We start from the raw sequence: 16,316 nt of genomic DNA, 5'->3' as shown, positions 1-16,316 counted from the left end.
TTCTAGACGTGGCAAACTAAACTGATTTGTTATATTGCCTTTGGATAGAATATATACAACTCTAGCTGTACCTCTACCAGGTACATAGTTGTTGGTGAGTACACCAACTACCTACTATCGGAGTATAAGAGTACACCAACTACCTACTCATAAGGTACAGAGTACACCAACTACCTACTCCTAAGGTATAAGGGTACACCAACTACCTACTCCTAAGGTACAAAGCTTAGCTCAACTATCTCCACTCTACATGGCTGAAGTAAACCACTACTACTATGACCTAGTGCCTTACTAGCTATAGGAGCTAGTCGGCAGAGCCGATCAGTATCCAACTCTCAATAGGGAGTGGTCGGTCGAGCCAACCATTCTCCAACAATGGAGAATCGGAGGGCAGCAGATTATGTCTTACACTACCTAGCTAGTAACAAATAAAAGGCAAAATAGAAAATGCGAATACACCTTGTTAAAACCATGTTGAGCCTCTATAACAGAAGTTGAATAAAGAGAGAACGACAAGTCTGAAATCTACATTTCATGAAGTATGCATTACCGTTTCACATATGTAGTGCATTCGTGCTCCAAATGAGAAGATGTTTCTCCTCTCCATAAAAGAACAGTTGGAGATATGCAACCCTGAAGGACACTTACAAGTCGGAGGCCAGCAATTTGTTCTCCTCTTCCATCATCTTATTCTACAATCAACCAATAAAATAGTGGACGAGGGAAAGAATTAAAAAGAACCGCATGCTCAAATAAAATTCATGATACAGAATCATTAGTCAGATTAAGCTCATATGTTTGTCACACGCCTTTCCCAGTGCTCCATCTGCATCAACAAAACAACCAATATCAGAAATTATTACACAGATGACCATACCTGCAACATCAACCACATTGAGATTGACTGACTGAGCAGATTTGTTACCAGCTTCTCATTCAGATTCGTTAGTCCATTATCAAGTGCCTCCTCAATCATGATCGGGTCCTTGGGTTGCAGCGAGTTAAGATCTTCACCTTTGAGGTGCCTGTACCATCACACATGAGATCACATTCTCCATAAATATCAAAATGAAACTGAAGAGGTAAATTCCCAAAAAGAAAAGACAATATATTCTAGATTAAAAGATTACTATGAGACCACACTCTCTTTAAATTATATTCTGCCAAAGAATAGAAGCTCTTGAACACGTTGCAAAATCACCGTTTACTTTTCAGTAGAAATAAATTGGCCAATATAAAAAACCTTGAAATGATGAGGGTGCAGATTTATTACCAGACAAGCACCAAGGTAACTTGAGTTCTCAAATTCAGGGTACACCTTTTATTTTGCACAACCTGTATGAGTTTGGTGCCTACTATTCAAAGGACCTGCAAATGGCATTTTGTTAAATAAAAAAATTAATCTTCCAAACTAACAAATATGCATTAAGAGAGAAAACTCAAACTTTCTCTGTTAAGACCGGAAAAATGGTTTTGCACTACATCACAAACCCCCATATTGAAACAGATGTCTAGCACCGCTACGAATATGCATGCATTGCAGCAATACAACGTCAGCCCGCATCCCACCTCCCCACTTCCCACGCCAAGGGTGGCCACTGGCCATAACCACCGTTCCAATTTCCAAACTTCTCGTCTCCTCCCCTTTTCTTTCTCCCACATCAAACCATATCTATTACTAGATCTAATCTCCGTTGAGCGCTTGGAGAGGCAGCCATAGACATAGAGACCGGCGTTGAGCACTTGAGTGGATAAGGTGGTGCGGCAGGGAGGAGGCCACAACAATGTGAGTTCGGCACCCTCACCGGCCATCTTGGCGGTGAGTGTAGGCGGGTCCATGGTCCAGTCAAGTAGGAGACTACCGCCCTCTCCGGGGAACGTCTCGGCTGCGAGCATGATTGGAAGTTGCCACAAATAAGAAAACAGGGTCTAGGGGGAAGAGATGCAATGACGGTGGCGCTGGCCAACAGCAGATGCAGGGCTCAACCAATCCGTCTCCACCACCATCGCTTCTGATTTCCAGGTCGGATCCAACATTAGACGGCAAACTGCGGAAAAACAACTCCGATCTTTGGGTGAAGACTTCAATTCCACAGAGACAACTGACTGGTTGATCACAAGTCTAATTCCTCCAAAATCTAGCAACCTGATACCCATCCAGAATTTTTATCCAAATAATTAAAAAATAAAGCAAGCGTAAGTACATGTCGAACTCAACAAATATAATATGAGGTTCATGAGGCTCAAAAGGCTGACATTGGTTTAAGTACGATTAGCTTTTAATTATCACAATTTTAGCATAGGAGTAGCAACAAGTTTACCATAAGCCAATATAAACCCCTGATCAGGTAAACATGAATAATGAATAGTATAAACAATTAACCATTAATGAGCATCTTTATCATCAGGATCATCAGTATTCATCATCTATTCCGTAAGGGTTCCAATGTCGCTCGTGACCGTGAGCACGGCTGATATACCAGTTTTATACTCTACAGAGGTTGTACACTTTCACTATGAGTCGTGATTTATCCTTTCAACCGAGGTGATCAGCCTCTTGACCTACTACTAAGGAAGGTCGGCAGGGTTCACTATGAAGCCTTTCAAATGTTCATCTAACAAGTTAGGGCCGCTAGGTTTCTATGCCCTGCGAATGTAGGGCTCCCCTTCCGACAGGCACGATGACACGTAGCCTATACACTGACGAAAAAAAGCCACACTATATCCAACCTGAAACACACCCCTCTTGCGCCATAAAGGTAACCTCTAACAAGCTAGAAAAGGTCCTTGTACTGAGCTAAAGCCAGAGCCATGTAGCCCTCACAGCTATACTGTAAGTCCCGGATGATCACTCACATATAAGTACTTAGGGAGAGGAATCTAGAGCACCATAAAAACAGCCCAATGCTCTAGCCCCCTTATTCCATGTTGCTAAAAAACATCTTTTAATGTATTGCATATTCCATTAGTCAAGTTACAAGATCATGGCTTTAGTTTGAGCACTAGCATCATACTATCCAATGCAATACCTCATAGGTAGGTACAAGGTAACAAAGTACTAGGAAATCCTTAGTAGTAGTCAAGGTAGACACATGTAGTATGAATTAAATGATTAAAGGTATATAGGACAACAAGGAAGATCCCATGCTACATTTGCCTTAAACTCAGATCCTTCTTCTAGTCTAAGCCTTTATTGAATTGCTTTTGGATTCACCGCGTATAGCTCACCGACTGGACATGATTATAAAACACCACACAAACATCCATGCAATCATACACGAAGCAAATAATAAAACTAAATTAGAATAGTACACCAAACATAATAAACAGTAAGTGAAAAGGTTTCAAAGATGTTCTACACGTTACTAGGAACACACAGACGTGAAAAACACACTATTCGGAGCTATAACGAAAAAATTATGAATTAAACAAGATTTCCTTTAATAAAATAGTAGATTAAATTTAACCTCAAATTTTATAATTTGAAAACATATCTAACAGTAGTATGAACATATAGATTATGAAATTACGAACCTAACACAAGTTGAACGGGTCAAATCGGAGTTAAACAGAGAAACTACTCATAAAATAAGATCAATGGCATTTTTGTAAATATTTGGAAATCTATTTCTTGTTAAAAACCGAATTAAAACAGTCCTGTGGATCGGACGTTGTTTTTGGCAAACTGTAGGGGCTGAAACAGGAAATCTAGGGGCATATGTTGAATTATTTTCTACAGAGGGTGCACTGCGGGTTGATTTGAGAAAACTGTGGGGTCTCTTTAGCAAATAAGCCAGCTGAATCGGTATCTTCTAATTTAGGCCGTTGATCTTAGATCAGGCGGTGCAGATCAAATTGGGGCACGAGGGTCGTTGGAGCGGCGCTGTGCGCGGTGGCGCCATGGCCGGGAAACTCGGCTCCTCGCCGGAGTCCATAGGGACGGCCCTAGAGGCCACGGCTAGACCTACGGATAGCATGGAAAGAAAGAGAACGGCGAGGCAAACTCACCTATGGTATTCTCGACGGCAAAAAAGGCACGGAGACGACGCGCGGTTTGGCGGGGCGACGCCGCGGCTTGGTTTCGTAGCGGCGGCGGCGCTACGAGCTCGGGTGGAGGCGGCGACTTGCGCTAGAGCTATGCGGGGGCGATGCGGCGCAGAGTCTTCGACTTTTATAGGGGCGGAGCGACATGGGCGACACAGCAAGGCGGTGTCGTGGCGGCATGGGGCTCTCAGCGGCGGTGGAGTCCATGTCGAGCACGAGAGGTTGAAGACGCCCCAGCTAACAGCGGTCCCGGCCTGGCAACGACTACGGTGGGAAGGAGGCGCGGCTTTCAACTGGGCCGGCCCAAGAAGGAGGAGGAGCGCGCGCGCAGGCCTTCGGCGATTGGGCCTGCGGAACTGAGGGAGTGCGGGGGAGAAAAACGGGAGCAGGCCGGATTGGGCCGAAAGGGGAGAGGGTTTACTCTTTTCTTTTTCCCAAATTGTTTTTCTTAATACTTTTTCAAGTAGGTTTTGATTTCATTTGAACCTTGAACCATAACTAAATTCAAATATCATTTCAGATATACTTTTCAATTCAAATCAAAATGGATAATTTTGGTAGGCTTTCAAAAATAAACTTTACAACTTTTAAATTCTTTTTTTTTCTAATTTTCTTTTCTTTTGCTTCAAAGCCATTTTCAAACTCATTTCCAAAAACAATTTAAACCATTTTGAATTTTAATCAAAACCACTCAACCAAATAAATCAAATACACCGGTATGTATGCACATCCAAGTTGCGACTCCTTATGATGTATTTTAATATAATGAAAAATATTATTTTCACAAAATACAAAATTAAATCAATTTATATCTTTTTCGAAAAGAGCAATTTTTAGAGTGTTACACCGGTGGGCAGGGAGTTGGCGCGTCAGCAACCTCCCCGACACGAGCAGCAGTGGCAGACGAGATCCCTTCGCTTGGCAGCCGAGCGGGGGCGTGGTGGCGCACTTGGACTTGGGAGCGACCCACAGGAGTCGCTTTTGGTTTGAATTCGTTTCTCGTTGAGATACTGGATATACAGGGACAAGCGGACGTTTTCCGTTCGGACAGAGGGGCGAGTGCGGCGACTAGCGGAGCGCTAACGATAGCCCACCATATTTTTTAGATGTTTATTATTAATTTTATTAATTAACTTGCCTTTTTTTATGTTCTAGGCTCATGTGCAATAATCCAGCACAATCTTGATTCAAACGTGAAGGAAGGAAAGAGTTTGATGTTGGACTCTACCCAATTTTAGCTTGCCGACCGGTCCGGCAAGCACATCGTGAACTCTACCCAGGAACTTGGCTATTAACGCGAGCATGGAAATTGAAGTCTGAGTTCGGCATGTATGTGGACGCCTCACGTACATGCAAGAGTCCATATGCAAAACGATCATGCTTCAGGCGGGCGCGCACACCAAGCTTGGTGGACGAAACCTCCTCTGGCTTTTTAGGTGGTAATAGATTATAAGAACGAAAGGGTATTGTAGGTAGAATGATTAGTATATGCAGTGTTAGCTTTGGAATCTTCGTTGAGTGTAGACTTGTTTTTTTTCCTTGATGATATGCACTACCGGAAACCGGCGATTTGCCGAGTGCCGAGGCTTTGCCGAGTGTATTTTATCGGGCACTCGGCAAATACCGTGTTTGCCGAGTGCCAAATAAAATACACTCGGCAAACAAAAACACACGGCAAAATACGTCTTTGCCGAGTGTTTTTTTCTGGCACTCGGCAAAGAAGCTTTTTGCCGTGTGCATTTTTTTTGCCCTCGGCAAATCATTTTTTCGAAGCAATTTTTGAGGCCCTAAATGAATTCAAATGAAAAACTTTTCAACTACAAAGTTGTATAACTTCTCAAGATCTACAAAGTTTATTTTGGTCATTTCTTCATTTGACAAAGCGACAATAACGTTGTTCATAAAATCTACATATCTCATATCTCTCATATTAATTTCATGAAAGTAGAAGATACATATATAAGATTTGTGAACAATGTTACTACCACTACGTCGGATGAACAAATGACCAAAATAAACTTTATAGATCTTGATAAGTTATGAAATTTTGTAGTTGGCAACATTTTGATTTGAAATCATCTGGTCATGCAAAAACGACGTTTGAATTTGAAAATTTTAAAATTTGAATTTTTCAAACGACCTCGGATGAAAAAACTTCCTAAATGAAAATTGTAGATCTCCAAAAGTTATGAAACTATGTAGTTGACAACTTTTTGATTTGAAATCATCTTATCATGCAAAACTATGTTTGAATCTCTCAAATTTAAAATTCAAATTTTTCAAACGACCTCGGATGGAAAAACTTACTAAATGAAAATTGTAGATCTCAAAAAGTTATGAAACTTTGTAGTTGACCACTTTTTGATTTGAATTCATTTAGGGCCTCAAACAAGCAATTTACTCTCAGTTTGCCGAGTGCCTTTTTTCTAGCACTCGGCAAAGCCGTATTTTGCCGAGTGTCTATATTTTGGCACTCGGCAAAGAGGTATTTTGCCGTATGCATTTTTTTGGTCCTCGGCAAATCAGTTTTTCGAATCAATTTTTGAGGCCCTAAATGAATTCAAATGAAAAACTTTTCAACTACAAAGTTGTATAACTTCTCAAGATCTACAAAGTTTATTTTGGTCATTTCTTCATTTGACAAAGCGACAATAACGTTGTTCATAAAATATACATCTCTCATTAATTTCATGAAAATAGAAGAGAGATATATATGATTTGTGAACAATGTTACTACCACTATGTCGGATGAACAAATGACCAAAATAAACTTTGTAGATCTTGAGAAGTTATGAAATTTTGTAGTTGGCAACATTTTGATTTGAAATCATTTTTCATGCAAAAACGACGTTTGAATTTGAAAATTTTAAAATTTGAATTTTTCAAACGACCTCGGATGAAAAAACTTCCTAAATGAAAATTGTAGATCTCCAAAAGTTATGAAACTATGTAGTTGACAACTTTTTGATTTGAAATCATCTTATCATGCAAAACTACGTTTGAATCTCTCAAATTTAAAATTCAAATTTTTCAAACGACCTCGGATGGAAAAACTTACTAAATGAAAATTGTAGATCTCAAAAAGTTATGAAACTTTGTAGTTGACCACTTTTTGATTTGAATTCATTTAAGGTCTCAAATAAGCAATTTATACTCGGTTTAGTATAATATATTGGGAACTAAAACGGAATCTAGACACAAGTGATAGTGTGGTGTAGTGGTAGAGGAGGTTTGTGCGCAGCGGGAGGTCTTGGGTTCGAATCCCGTCGGCCGCGTAGCCGTGAAATTTACGCGAAAAAAGCCGGAGATGGATGGGCGCTGACCGGTGGGGGCCTCCACCAATTAAAAAAAATTTTTGATTTTTTTTGGGTAAAAATTCCCATTTTTTTCGGCTTTTTTTTCGGTTCCAACTTTGCCGAGTGTCGGCACTCGGCAAAGGCTTTGCCGAGTGCCCGACAAAAGACACTCGGCAAAGACGTCTTTGCCGACTCTTTTTTTGCCGAGTGCTCTTTGCCGAGTGCAGCACTCAGCAAAGCCTTTGCCGAGTACAAATTGGGCTTTGCCGAGTGCCCCTGGCACTCGGCAAATTCACTGAGTCCAGTAGTGATGCTTCACGTCGCTTCCTGTTAACTTCACTTTTTTGCTCTTCGGTCATTGTTGTATGTCACTTTCTACTATTTATATTTATTTTATTCCATTGCTCTTCAGTTATGGCTGCACGTCGTGCTATGTCTCTTTGTCTTTTACGTCCTTTGGGATTGATGACTTAGGTAGGCAAATTGAATTCACTTTGGTCACCTGTTTCTAATTAAAGAAGACAGAAGGAATGATACGGATCCGTATTAGCCTCTGGCTGCGGGGCGAGCGTTCGGCTCGGTCTCGGACTTTAGGTTCTTATCGTAGCCTCTGCCTGGGGGGCGAGGCGAGCGTTCGGCTCGGTTGGCCTGCTCAGACAGCCAGCCGCCGCTACTACCGTGGCAACGAAGACGAACGGCGGCCGGACGTTGTGACGTCGGATGTCTAGAGTTCCAGACGGCCAGCAGACGGTTGAACGCACATACCATCGTCAATCCACAGAGTCCAACTTGCATCCGGCCAAAATTACTAAGGGCCTCTTTGGCACGGCTTATGCCGGCTTCGACTTTATCTATTTTGCATAAATTGAGGCACTGTAGCGTGAAGCCGTTTTGTAAGCCGGGGTTAAAATGAACTAGAAGCTGAGAAAAGCCAGTTTTTCTGACTTCACCGGCTTTGATTTCACCGGTGAAGCCGTTTTGGATGAGCCGTGCCAAAGGGGGCTTAAGACTTGTTTGGCTATACACAAATCCACCCAATCCACGTGGTTTGGGAGGGATTGAGGTGGAATTTAGTTTAAGTTTCACCTTAATCTCTCCCAAACCATAATGATTGGGGTGAATTTGTGTGCAGCCAAACGAGACCTAAGCGGTAGCAGCCACGAGTGCAGCACGGCCATGATCACCAGCGTCATGGTAGCAGCATTAGCTGGCTGAATACATGGGGGGCGCGCTGCTTCACATACAACGCGCTAGGCCGCTAGTATCACCAGTGCCATGCATGACGTGTAAATTTTCTACATGTTAGTCAACTAAATCCGATCGAGTATTTGTAAAATTGGAATTAGCTTTGCACCGTGGCCAGTTAATAATCTCGGCTGCTGATCCAGACAGGATTGGTTTGCGTGCATTGCTTTCTAATCTCTAGTGTATTTCTGTTTTTTTCCAGCAGAAAAGGAGGTATTTGACGTAAGCATGATGTCAAAAACTTTGTTCTATTTATACTACCTCCTGTTACAAAAAGGTAAAAAACTTGTCGTTTATTAGGGGAGTATATATTTCATTAAACTTTACATGCCTCAAACATAAATAATTATTACAACGTTTAGCTTGTTAGCATATAAGCCATATGTTGATTTGTATTCAAAATACTTACACATTCTCTTATACCTAATATGTTTCAACAATATGTTATAGAAGAAACTAGTAGTCAAAGCTGCACACCAAACATCATATATAAAATGTCAAGTATATACGACCGAAGGGGGTTAAAAATTGTCCAAATAGCACTTTTTCATTATACAATTTAGGATTTTTTTGCCAGGGTCCCGGGCGCCAACTCAACTAAACCGGTTGCCGTCCACTTGGCCAACCCGCTTTAGCCTAAACCAACACCAAGGATCGCCAGGAGAGAGCCATTCTCATCTCCTCTTCAAGATCTTTTTATGGTTGAGTTACACCACACGAGCCAATCATTAAGCATCTCACATATCACAATCATATTATGGTGAAGAAATTAACAAGTTACATCATTGACCACAAAAGAAAATACGAGTGAAAATCAATCTAACATGCTATCAAGATGTTTCATCTATTAACCCATTTTGTAATTAAGTTTTCTCCCAATCTCTTCTCTACTACCGTCAAAGTAACTGCAGCTCAATTGGGGGACTTTCGTCCCGACGTCTCCTACAAATCAACTTCATTGAGCTTGGCTCAATGGTCACCAAGTCAAATATACCTGCAGAACAACTTATTGGCAGCAGCATGAGTACATTGCTACATTGCGTACTCACAGGGCTTATAGCAACATAAAAAAAAATCGGTGGATGCACAGATTAACAGGCATTTATAACATTGCATAAGAAGCATGGTGTTCATTAGGAAATGATATTGCATTCCTCATCCGTGTTTTTCATGTATTTGATAGTTTTTATTCTCCCATTGCAATGCATGGGCATATTTTTGCTAGTATAGGCTAAATTGCAACAAAGCACTAAACAACACCTTAATGCCATGTCACACACACACACACACACACACACACACACACACACACACACACACACACACACACACACACACACATAACAAAACAAAACATATGATGACCTTTCATTATTCCTAGGTACTAGATTTGTGAAGGCTAATAAAGAATGAAATTGTTATAAAACTGTTGGTCTGAATCGCCTAAAAGTTCACCACGTGTACCGCGAGACACACAATACACAATAACGAGGTCCGATAATCATTAAGTGTTCTCTTTACACAAAAAGGTCGGCGTCAACAGACGAAAGCAACAAACAGCACTTTGGACTTGCATTTGATTTTGTAACTGAGACCAAAACAAGCTCGCTCGTGCAATATATGAAATTAATCAAATACTAAATACTATAAATGATCATCACTGAGACTGGAAATGTTGACTCCTGCAAACATATAAATAAATACATAAACGATATATAAATAGTGTGATGGATAAGTAACATAAATAATCGATGCTCGTTCAAATGAAATGAAATACGTACCATAACTGCTAGGGGCAGGCCCGCAGGAACTGAGGCCATGGCAGCGTGTAGGTGAAGATCGACCTCGTCTCACGACAATAGGGTACCTCGGGCAACACCTGCAGCTCCATCGTATTTACATCCATAGAGAAGAACCAGCGCCTTCCATCGTAAGGACATGCTGACAAGATAGCCAACGCAGCGCCGTCGGCGTTTAACGCTCGCCATGGTGCTCACGTCATACGACCCTTCTTCTCCGGGCAGACTAAGAGACCACGGGTCGCGGTCGCCTCCGACAAGTTGGGGATGATCAGGGGATGATGTGCTCCAGCACCCACTCGCCGCTGCCCCGGACCCGGCGGAACAACTCTAGCTTCTGGCCGCACACGTGGACGATGCTAGCCCTCTGCGGCAAAGTGGGACCAAGACCGCCGGCGCCGTGGACGACCGTGAACGATGACGAACGGCGGCGGAATAGACTCGTGTCCACGCGGGTGGGCAGATCGACCATGGAGAACACCAAGCTGGTGCTGTCAATGGCTATGATCCTACTACTCTCCAGCAAGCCCAGGTACAGGGATCCGTCGACGCGGCCAGCGGCGTACAACGAGCAGCACGGATATAGGTCCTCGTCTGACAACCGGCGACTCAGCAAGCGCCAGCCCCACTCCCCGGCGTTACCTCTGGAGAATACGCAGGAGGTGGCAGCGCGGGCGACGGTGAGGTGGCGGTGCAGCACCTTGAAATTCGATACGGAGATGCGGCCGTCGTCGCCGTCAAGCAGAAAAACTTCTCTGGTGCCGTAGACAATGAGGTTTGGCACGGAGCCTGCACACGGCCCGTAGGTCATGCTGAGAAGGACGAGGCCACCGTGGCAGTCGGCGACGTGCCAACGCAAGTACTGGTTGTCCTTGTCGAGGAAATCGTCGACCGAGAAGCGGCTGCCGTCGATGATGGGCGACGAGGAGGGCACGAACCTGTGATCGCCACTGGTGTGGATGTGGTACTGGCCGACGACGGTGGGCGGGTGGAGCGAGCTGGCGAGGCGGAGGAGGATCCACCTGAGCGAGTCGTCCGGGAGGTCATGGATGGTACTCACCCCCATCGCCTCCTTCCGGTCCTTGCGCTGCCGCGGCCTCACGCTCCAGCTCCAAGGGCGCCATGGAGGATCGAAAACCCTAACACTCCGAGCGCCTTACGTCCCGCAGGAGCGGTGGCATGGACCGGCCGGGGCCATATACTTGGTCCGACCTGTTCTCGATCCGAATCCAAAGGATTGCTGTGGGCCGCTTCCAAGCCCAACCAATGTGTGGATCTAGTACAGCTTCAGGCTAAAAATACCTGTGTACCAACTTTCAGAATACATACAGATCGATTCTCTTAGATCTAATATATTTTAGGAATATATCCTATAACAAACTAGTGGTCAGAGATGCACATCAAATATTCTTATCTAAAGTGTCAAGAACGCACTACCAGAAAATAGAATATCCTTGGCGTCCAACAATTTCCTTGAGGAACGAAATTGAACCCCAATGATATATGATTGCCTTGAGGTTGTATAAAACCTTAAGAAAATGCATATTATTGAGTGCTAACCTGACCGCCAAGGTACTTCCACGTTTCTTTGAGTGTTATTACAAACAGCCAAGGTATTTCCTCATTTCCTTGGGTGTTATTCAAAACTACCAAGGTAATTCATATTTTCTTAAGTGTTATTAGAAACAGCCAAGGTAATTCACATTTCCTTGGGTTTAACTAGAAACAGTTAAGGAAGTGCTAGTTTCCTTGGGTGAAAACCCTAAGTAAATTGTTGTAGCCACGCCAAGGAAAAAATATTCAGTTTATAGTCATTCCTCTTAACCACCGATATAATGGATTCATTGTACTCTTCTTAGTTAGACATTCCATTTTATAGACATAACTGCTCCATTAACATGTTTGTGAAATGAAATATAATTTTTATGGTACATTAATCCAACAAAAGGTGCAATTTTCTCTTGTTATGCACTAGAGAATACATATTGGCATTAGCTTGAAATTTTCTAAGTTAGTTTTAAAGATATCATGCAACATACTAATATCGTATGAAGGTAAAGTTTATATCAAAGATGTCGAACCCGAAGAGATATACGACTTTATAGTTAATGACTTTTTTATCTGAAATTATTCGGAGTCCAAAAACTATGTTTTAAGTTCTCCGAGTTTTGAAATTAATTTTTTTTATTTTTCAAATGACCTCGGATGGAGATACAACCTAAACTAAAGTTCTAGTACTCGACCAAATATAAAACATTTTAGTTCAAACTTTTCCATTTGAAATTGTTTATGATGTCTAATATTCATTATACGAATACAAAAAGAAAGAAACATTCACTTAGTCACAAATGACTTCGTGGTGTAGCGGTCACGCGAAACTGTAGGTTGTGACTTTAGTTCCAAGCTACGACAACCATTTGATTATTTCTCTTTTTTGCTATGCATATTCTTGGAGGTCATTGACCCTCAACAAAATATATATCCTTGGCAGTTGGTATAAATACCTTGGGGGTCATCGGCCCTCTAACAAACATATATCCTTGACAGTTCTATACATATTCTTGGGGGTCGTCCACCCTCAACAAAATATATATATCTTTGGCCGTAGGTATAAATACCTTGGGGCTCATCGGCCCCCTAGAAAATACATATCCTTGACGGTTGGTACACTACCGGAAACAACAGGTAAGCCGAGTGCAATAGGGTTTGCCGAGTGCAATCCATCGGGCACTCGGCAAACAAGCTCTTTGCCGAATACTGCAAAAAAAAAACACTTGGCAAAATAATTGCACTGGGCAAACGAGGAAAAAACACTCGGCAAAGTTCGACACTCGGTAAACTAGAAACAAAACACTTGGCAAAACTAGGCACTCAGCAAAGAAATATGTTTGTCGAGTGTAATTGTCTGGCACTCGGCAAAGAAATATGTTTGTCGAGTGTCCCCGATCTGGCACTCGACAAAGATGTGGCTTTGCCGAGTGTCATGATCTGGCACTCGTCAAACTCGCAACCTTATAAACTTAGAGCAGCGGCCGCACCGAACCCCCAATCCCCATATCTCCCTCCCTCCAAAGCTTGATGGCTGCCGCTGCGAAGCTCGCCGTGGCGCCGGGCACACCGACCACGACAACACGTCAACGAGTCTCCACAACCCTAGCGATGTCCTCCGCCACGCCGACCATCATCAACCTCAACAGCCTACAACACAAGCAAGAGGCTGCAGCGTCGACGAAAGTGGTGGCGCCGGCAGGTGTCCGCGCCAAAGCCATGGTTACGCCGCCGCTGGCGTGCATGTGGCAGGAGGTACAAGGCGCCGGCGACTGGCGAGGCCTGGTGGAGCCGCTCCATCCGCTGCTCCGTGCTGATATCGTCGGCTACGCGCAGCTCGTGGCAGCGTGCTACCAGGCGTTCGATCTGAACCCAAGGTCCAAGCGGTATCTCAACTACAAGCACGGCAAGAAGCAAATGCTGCAGGCGGTGGGAATGCAAGCGGTATCTCAAAGTTTGGGTTTTCTTTTCTCTTATTGCTTAGCTCAGTTTCATCTGCCATTCGTCCTATGTTCTTGCTGCCCAAACCCACCCCTGCTAGAACAAGCGAGTAGCGAGTCCTTCCAGTCGAGGAAGGGGTTGCGTTCCGGCAACTGAAACCTTCCTATGCTGCGGCGGCGGCGTGGTGGTGGCGGGGTGAGCCGCGAGCGGGCAGTGGTGGTTTTTTTTTATATTTTTCGAAAAATCTTTGTCGAGTGTTGATTTTAACACTCGGCAAAGTCTTTGCCGAGTGCTCAACAAAAAACACTCGACAAAGACAGCTTTGCCGAGTCTTTTTTTTTGCCGAGTGTAGTTTGCCGAGTGTAACACTCGGCAAAGGCTTTGCCGAGTGTTTTTTAGGCTTTGTCGTGTGCCCGGGGCACACGGCAAAGCTACTGTTTCCGGTAGTGGTATATGTACCTTGGAGGTCATTAGCACTCAAGAAAATTTCCTTCACTCTATTTAAAATCTGACCTCGTCTTTGTTTCCTTGGCGGCCAAATCCCCAAGAAAATCATCTATGGTGGTCAGCCCTCAAGGTAATTTGAATTTCCCTTGCTTTCAACCTTTGGTGGCCATCCTTGAAGGTTGGCTGCCAAGAATAATTTTCTTGACTGGTTTTTATGGTTTCCTTATGTGCTTCTGGCCCTCAAGGATATTCTATTTTATTGTAGTGATATTGTAACACCCTAGGTGTTATGAACTTAATAAAACTTTGATCATGATAATCATCATGCATCAGCATTGAGGCATAAATGCATTCCATGTTTCATTCATAGCATATATGTTGCCTATGTAGTGTTTTATACGTTACATGAAATGTTATCAATGTTAACAATAATCTCAATTAAGGTTCTTTGGGAATTTATATATGTGAATTTGTTTAAACAATTAAATTTTGCTAAAATAAACTTTGGGGTGTAGAGTGTGTACTTTACACTAGTGTAAAGTGTTGGCTATGAATATGAGTCCAACCAATTAAAATTTGAGCCCCAAATTTGATATTGAAATTGAAATTCAACACTTAATCCTAATTTGGCCGTGTGGGATTTCAACATTAAGTTCACTTTTGGGGGAATTAATAAAATGTTTTTCACAAATAAACTTGTGCAACCTTTAGTATCATTTATTAGTGCTAAGTATGTACTATGCTATGGTGCTATTAGCTGATTTGTTTTATTGTTAGTTAATCATTAATAAAATTCCCAAAATAGCTAAGTTTTCTCTGTTTTCAAAATTCTAGGGCTGAATTCTGTTTTTTAGTTTCTTGTTTCATTGTGCCTACTTTCAAAAGCTAAGATCTTGCAAACCATCGCGTTTTAGATGTTGGTTCCTTAAGCAATGTTGGAGAAGGCATGAAGATGAACAACTTTTATTATTAGTTTTTCAAGTTTCTACATGGAATCGAGAGAGATTGGAAGCTGAAGATGGACTGTCAGGATGCTACAGTACACACAGGTGACCACTCTGTCTGCCTGCTCGCCGCCGTCCAGCGCCTTCACGGCATTTCGTGTGCGTGGACACACAGTCGTGCACGAGGCCGAGCTCGAGAAGACGCTGCCGAAGCCACGACGTCGTCCTCGTCCTTTAAAATGCGAAGCAGCCGGTGCTCCTTCTCTTTTTCCTTTCTCTGCTCGCCGCCGGTGAACTTGACGTGCCAGCGAAATTTGTCACGGCCGCTCCATCTCCGCCCGTCAGCTCACGCCTACAGCTTCGCTTGCTCCTCGCGCATCTCCTTGAACCGCTCGTGCCAACCCTTTCCTCCAGAGCTAGTCGCACACCGTCATCTTCCTCGCGGGCAACCGCAGCGCCGCCATGACCACCCCCACCGTGGCCAGGCTGCTCCGATGAGTCTCTCGCCAAGCCGTTTCGCGTTTTAGCTTCGCCATGACCCCCTGATGCTTATCGGCTTGCCGGTTTTCACACATAAGCCACAAACGCGTCGGGACGTCATCGCCGCCGCAAGTTCATGTCACCGCCGTCATCCTCACCGTCGACCACCTAGCCTTGCCGTGTTCCCGACTCAACCAGCAAACGCAGAAGAGTCGCGGTGTGCTCGTGGTGCTAACCTGAGCCCTAGCTAGGTTGCTACCATAGCGCCATCGCCGCTTCGCCACCGCGCCGCTGCACCGCCATAGTCGCGGGCCGGCCTACTGCGCAACCCTAGCCGCTGGTTTAGTTTCCTAGATCTACGTGCGGTGATGTCATGAACTCGCTGGTTACCCGCCGGTGCGGTCGTGGTCAAGGCTGGGCTGGTTTGACCATGGGACCCACGCATCAGTGGCGGTGGGTAAGAGTGAGGTGGGTGAGAAAAGATTTATGGCGCTAGAAAAATGATTTATTCTTTTTTAGAAAATGCTTTTACATGCTAAATCTTGTTTAATTCATATAAAAATATAGATATG

The 16,316-nt window shown here is 43.5% G+C and overlaps 1 protein-coding gene across 1 annotated transcript; it reads right to left on the bottom strand.

The window, feature by feature from the left end:
• Positions 1–10,085: 10,085 nt before the first annotated feature.
• Positions 10,086–11,539, bottom strand: LOC136506127 (uncharacterized). Its single transcript, XM_066501245.1, has 2 exons — positions 10,367–11,539; positions 10,086–10,267 (listed from the first exon to the last, which is right to left on the bottom strand). The coding sequence occupies exon 1, from the start codon at positions 11,448–11,450 to the stop codon at positions 10,656–10,658; it is 795 nt and encodes a 264-aa protein (XP_066357342.1). The 5' UTR covers positions 11,451–11,539; the 3' UTR covers positions 10,086–10,267; positions 10,367–10,655.
• Between the last annotated feature and the right edge of the window lie 4,777 nt (positions 11,540–16,316).

This window comes from Miscanthus floridulus, chromosome 14 (genome assembly GCF_019320115.1).
Source record: "Miscanthus floridulus cultivar M001 chromosome 14, ASM1932011v1, whole genome shotgun sequence".
NCBI classification, from domain to species: Eukaryota; Viridiplantae; Streptophyta; class Magnoliopsida; order Poales; family Poaceae; genus Miscanthus; species Miscanthus floridulus.
The sequence above is the reverse complement of the archived record's forward strand: the minus strand, read 5'-3'. Positions and strand labels throughout refer to the sequence as shown.

Coding starts and splice junctions, on each gene's coding strand:
- LOC136506127 (XM_066501245.1), bottom strand. CDS start 11,450: ATGGGGGTGAGTACCATCCATGACCTCCCGGACGACTCGCTCAGGTGG.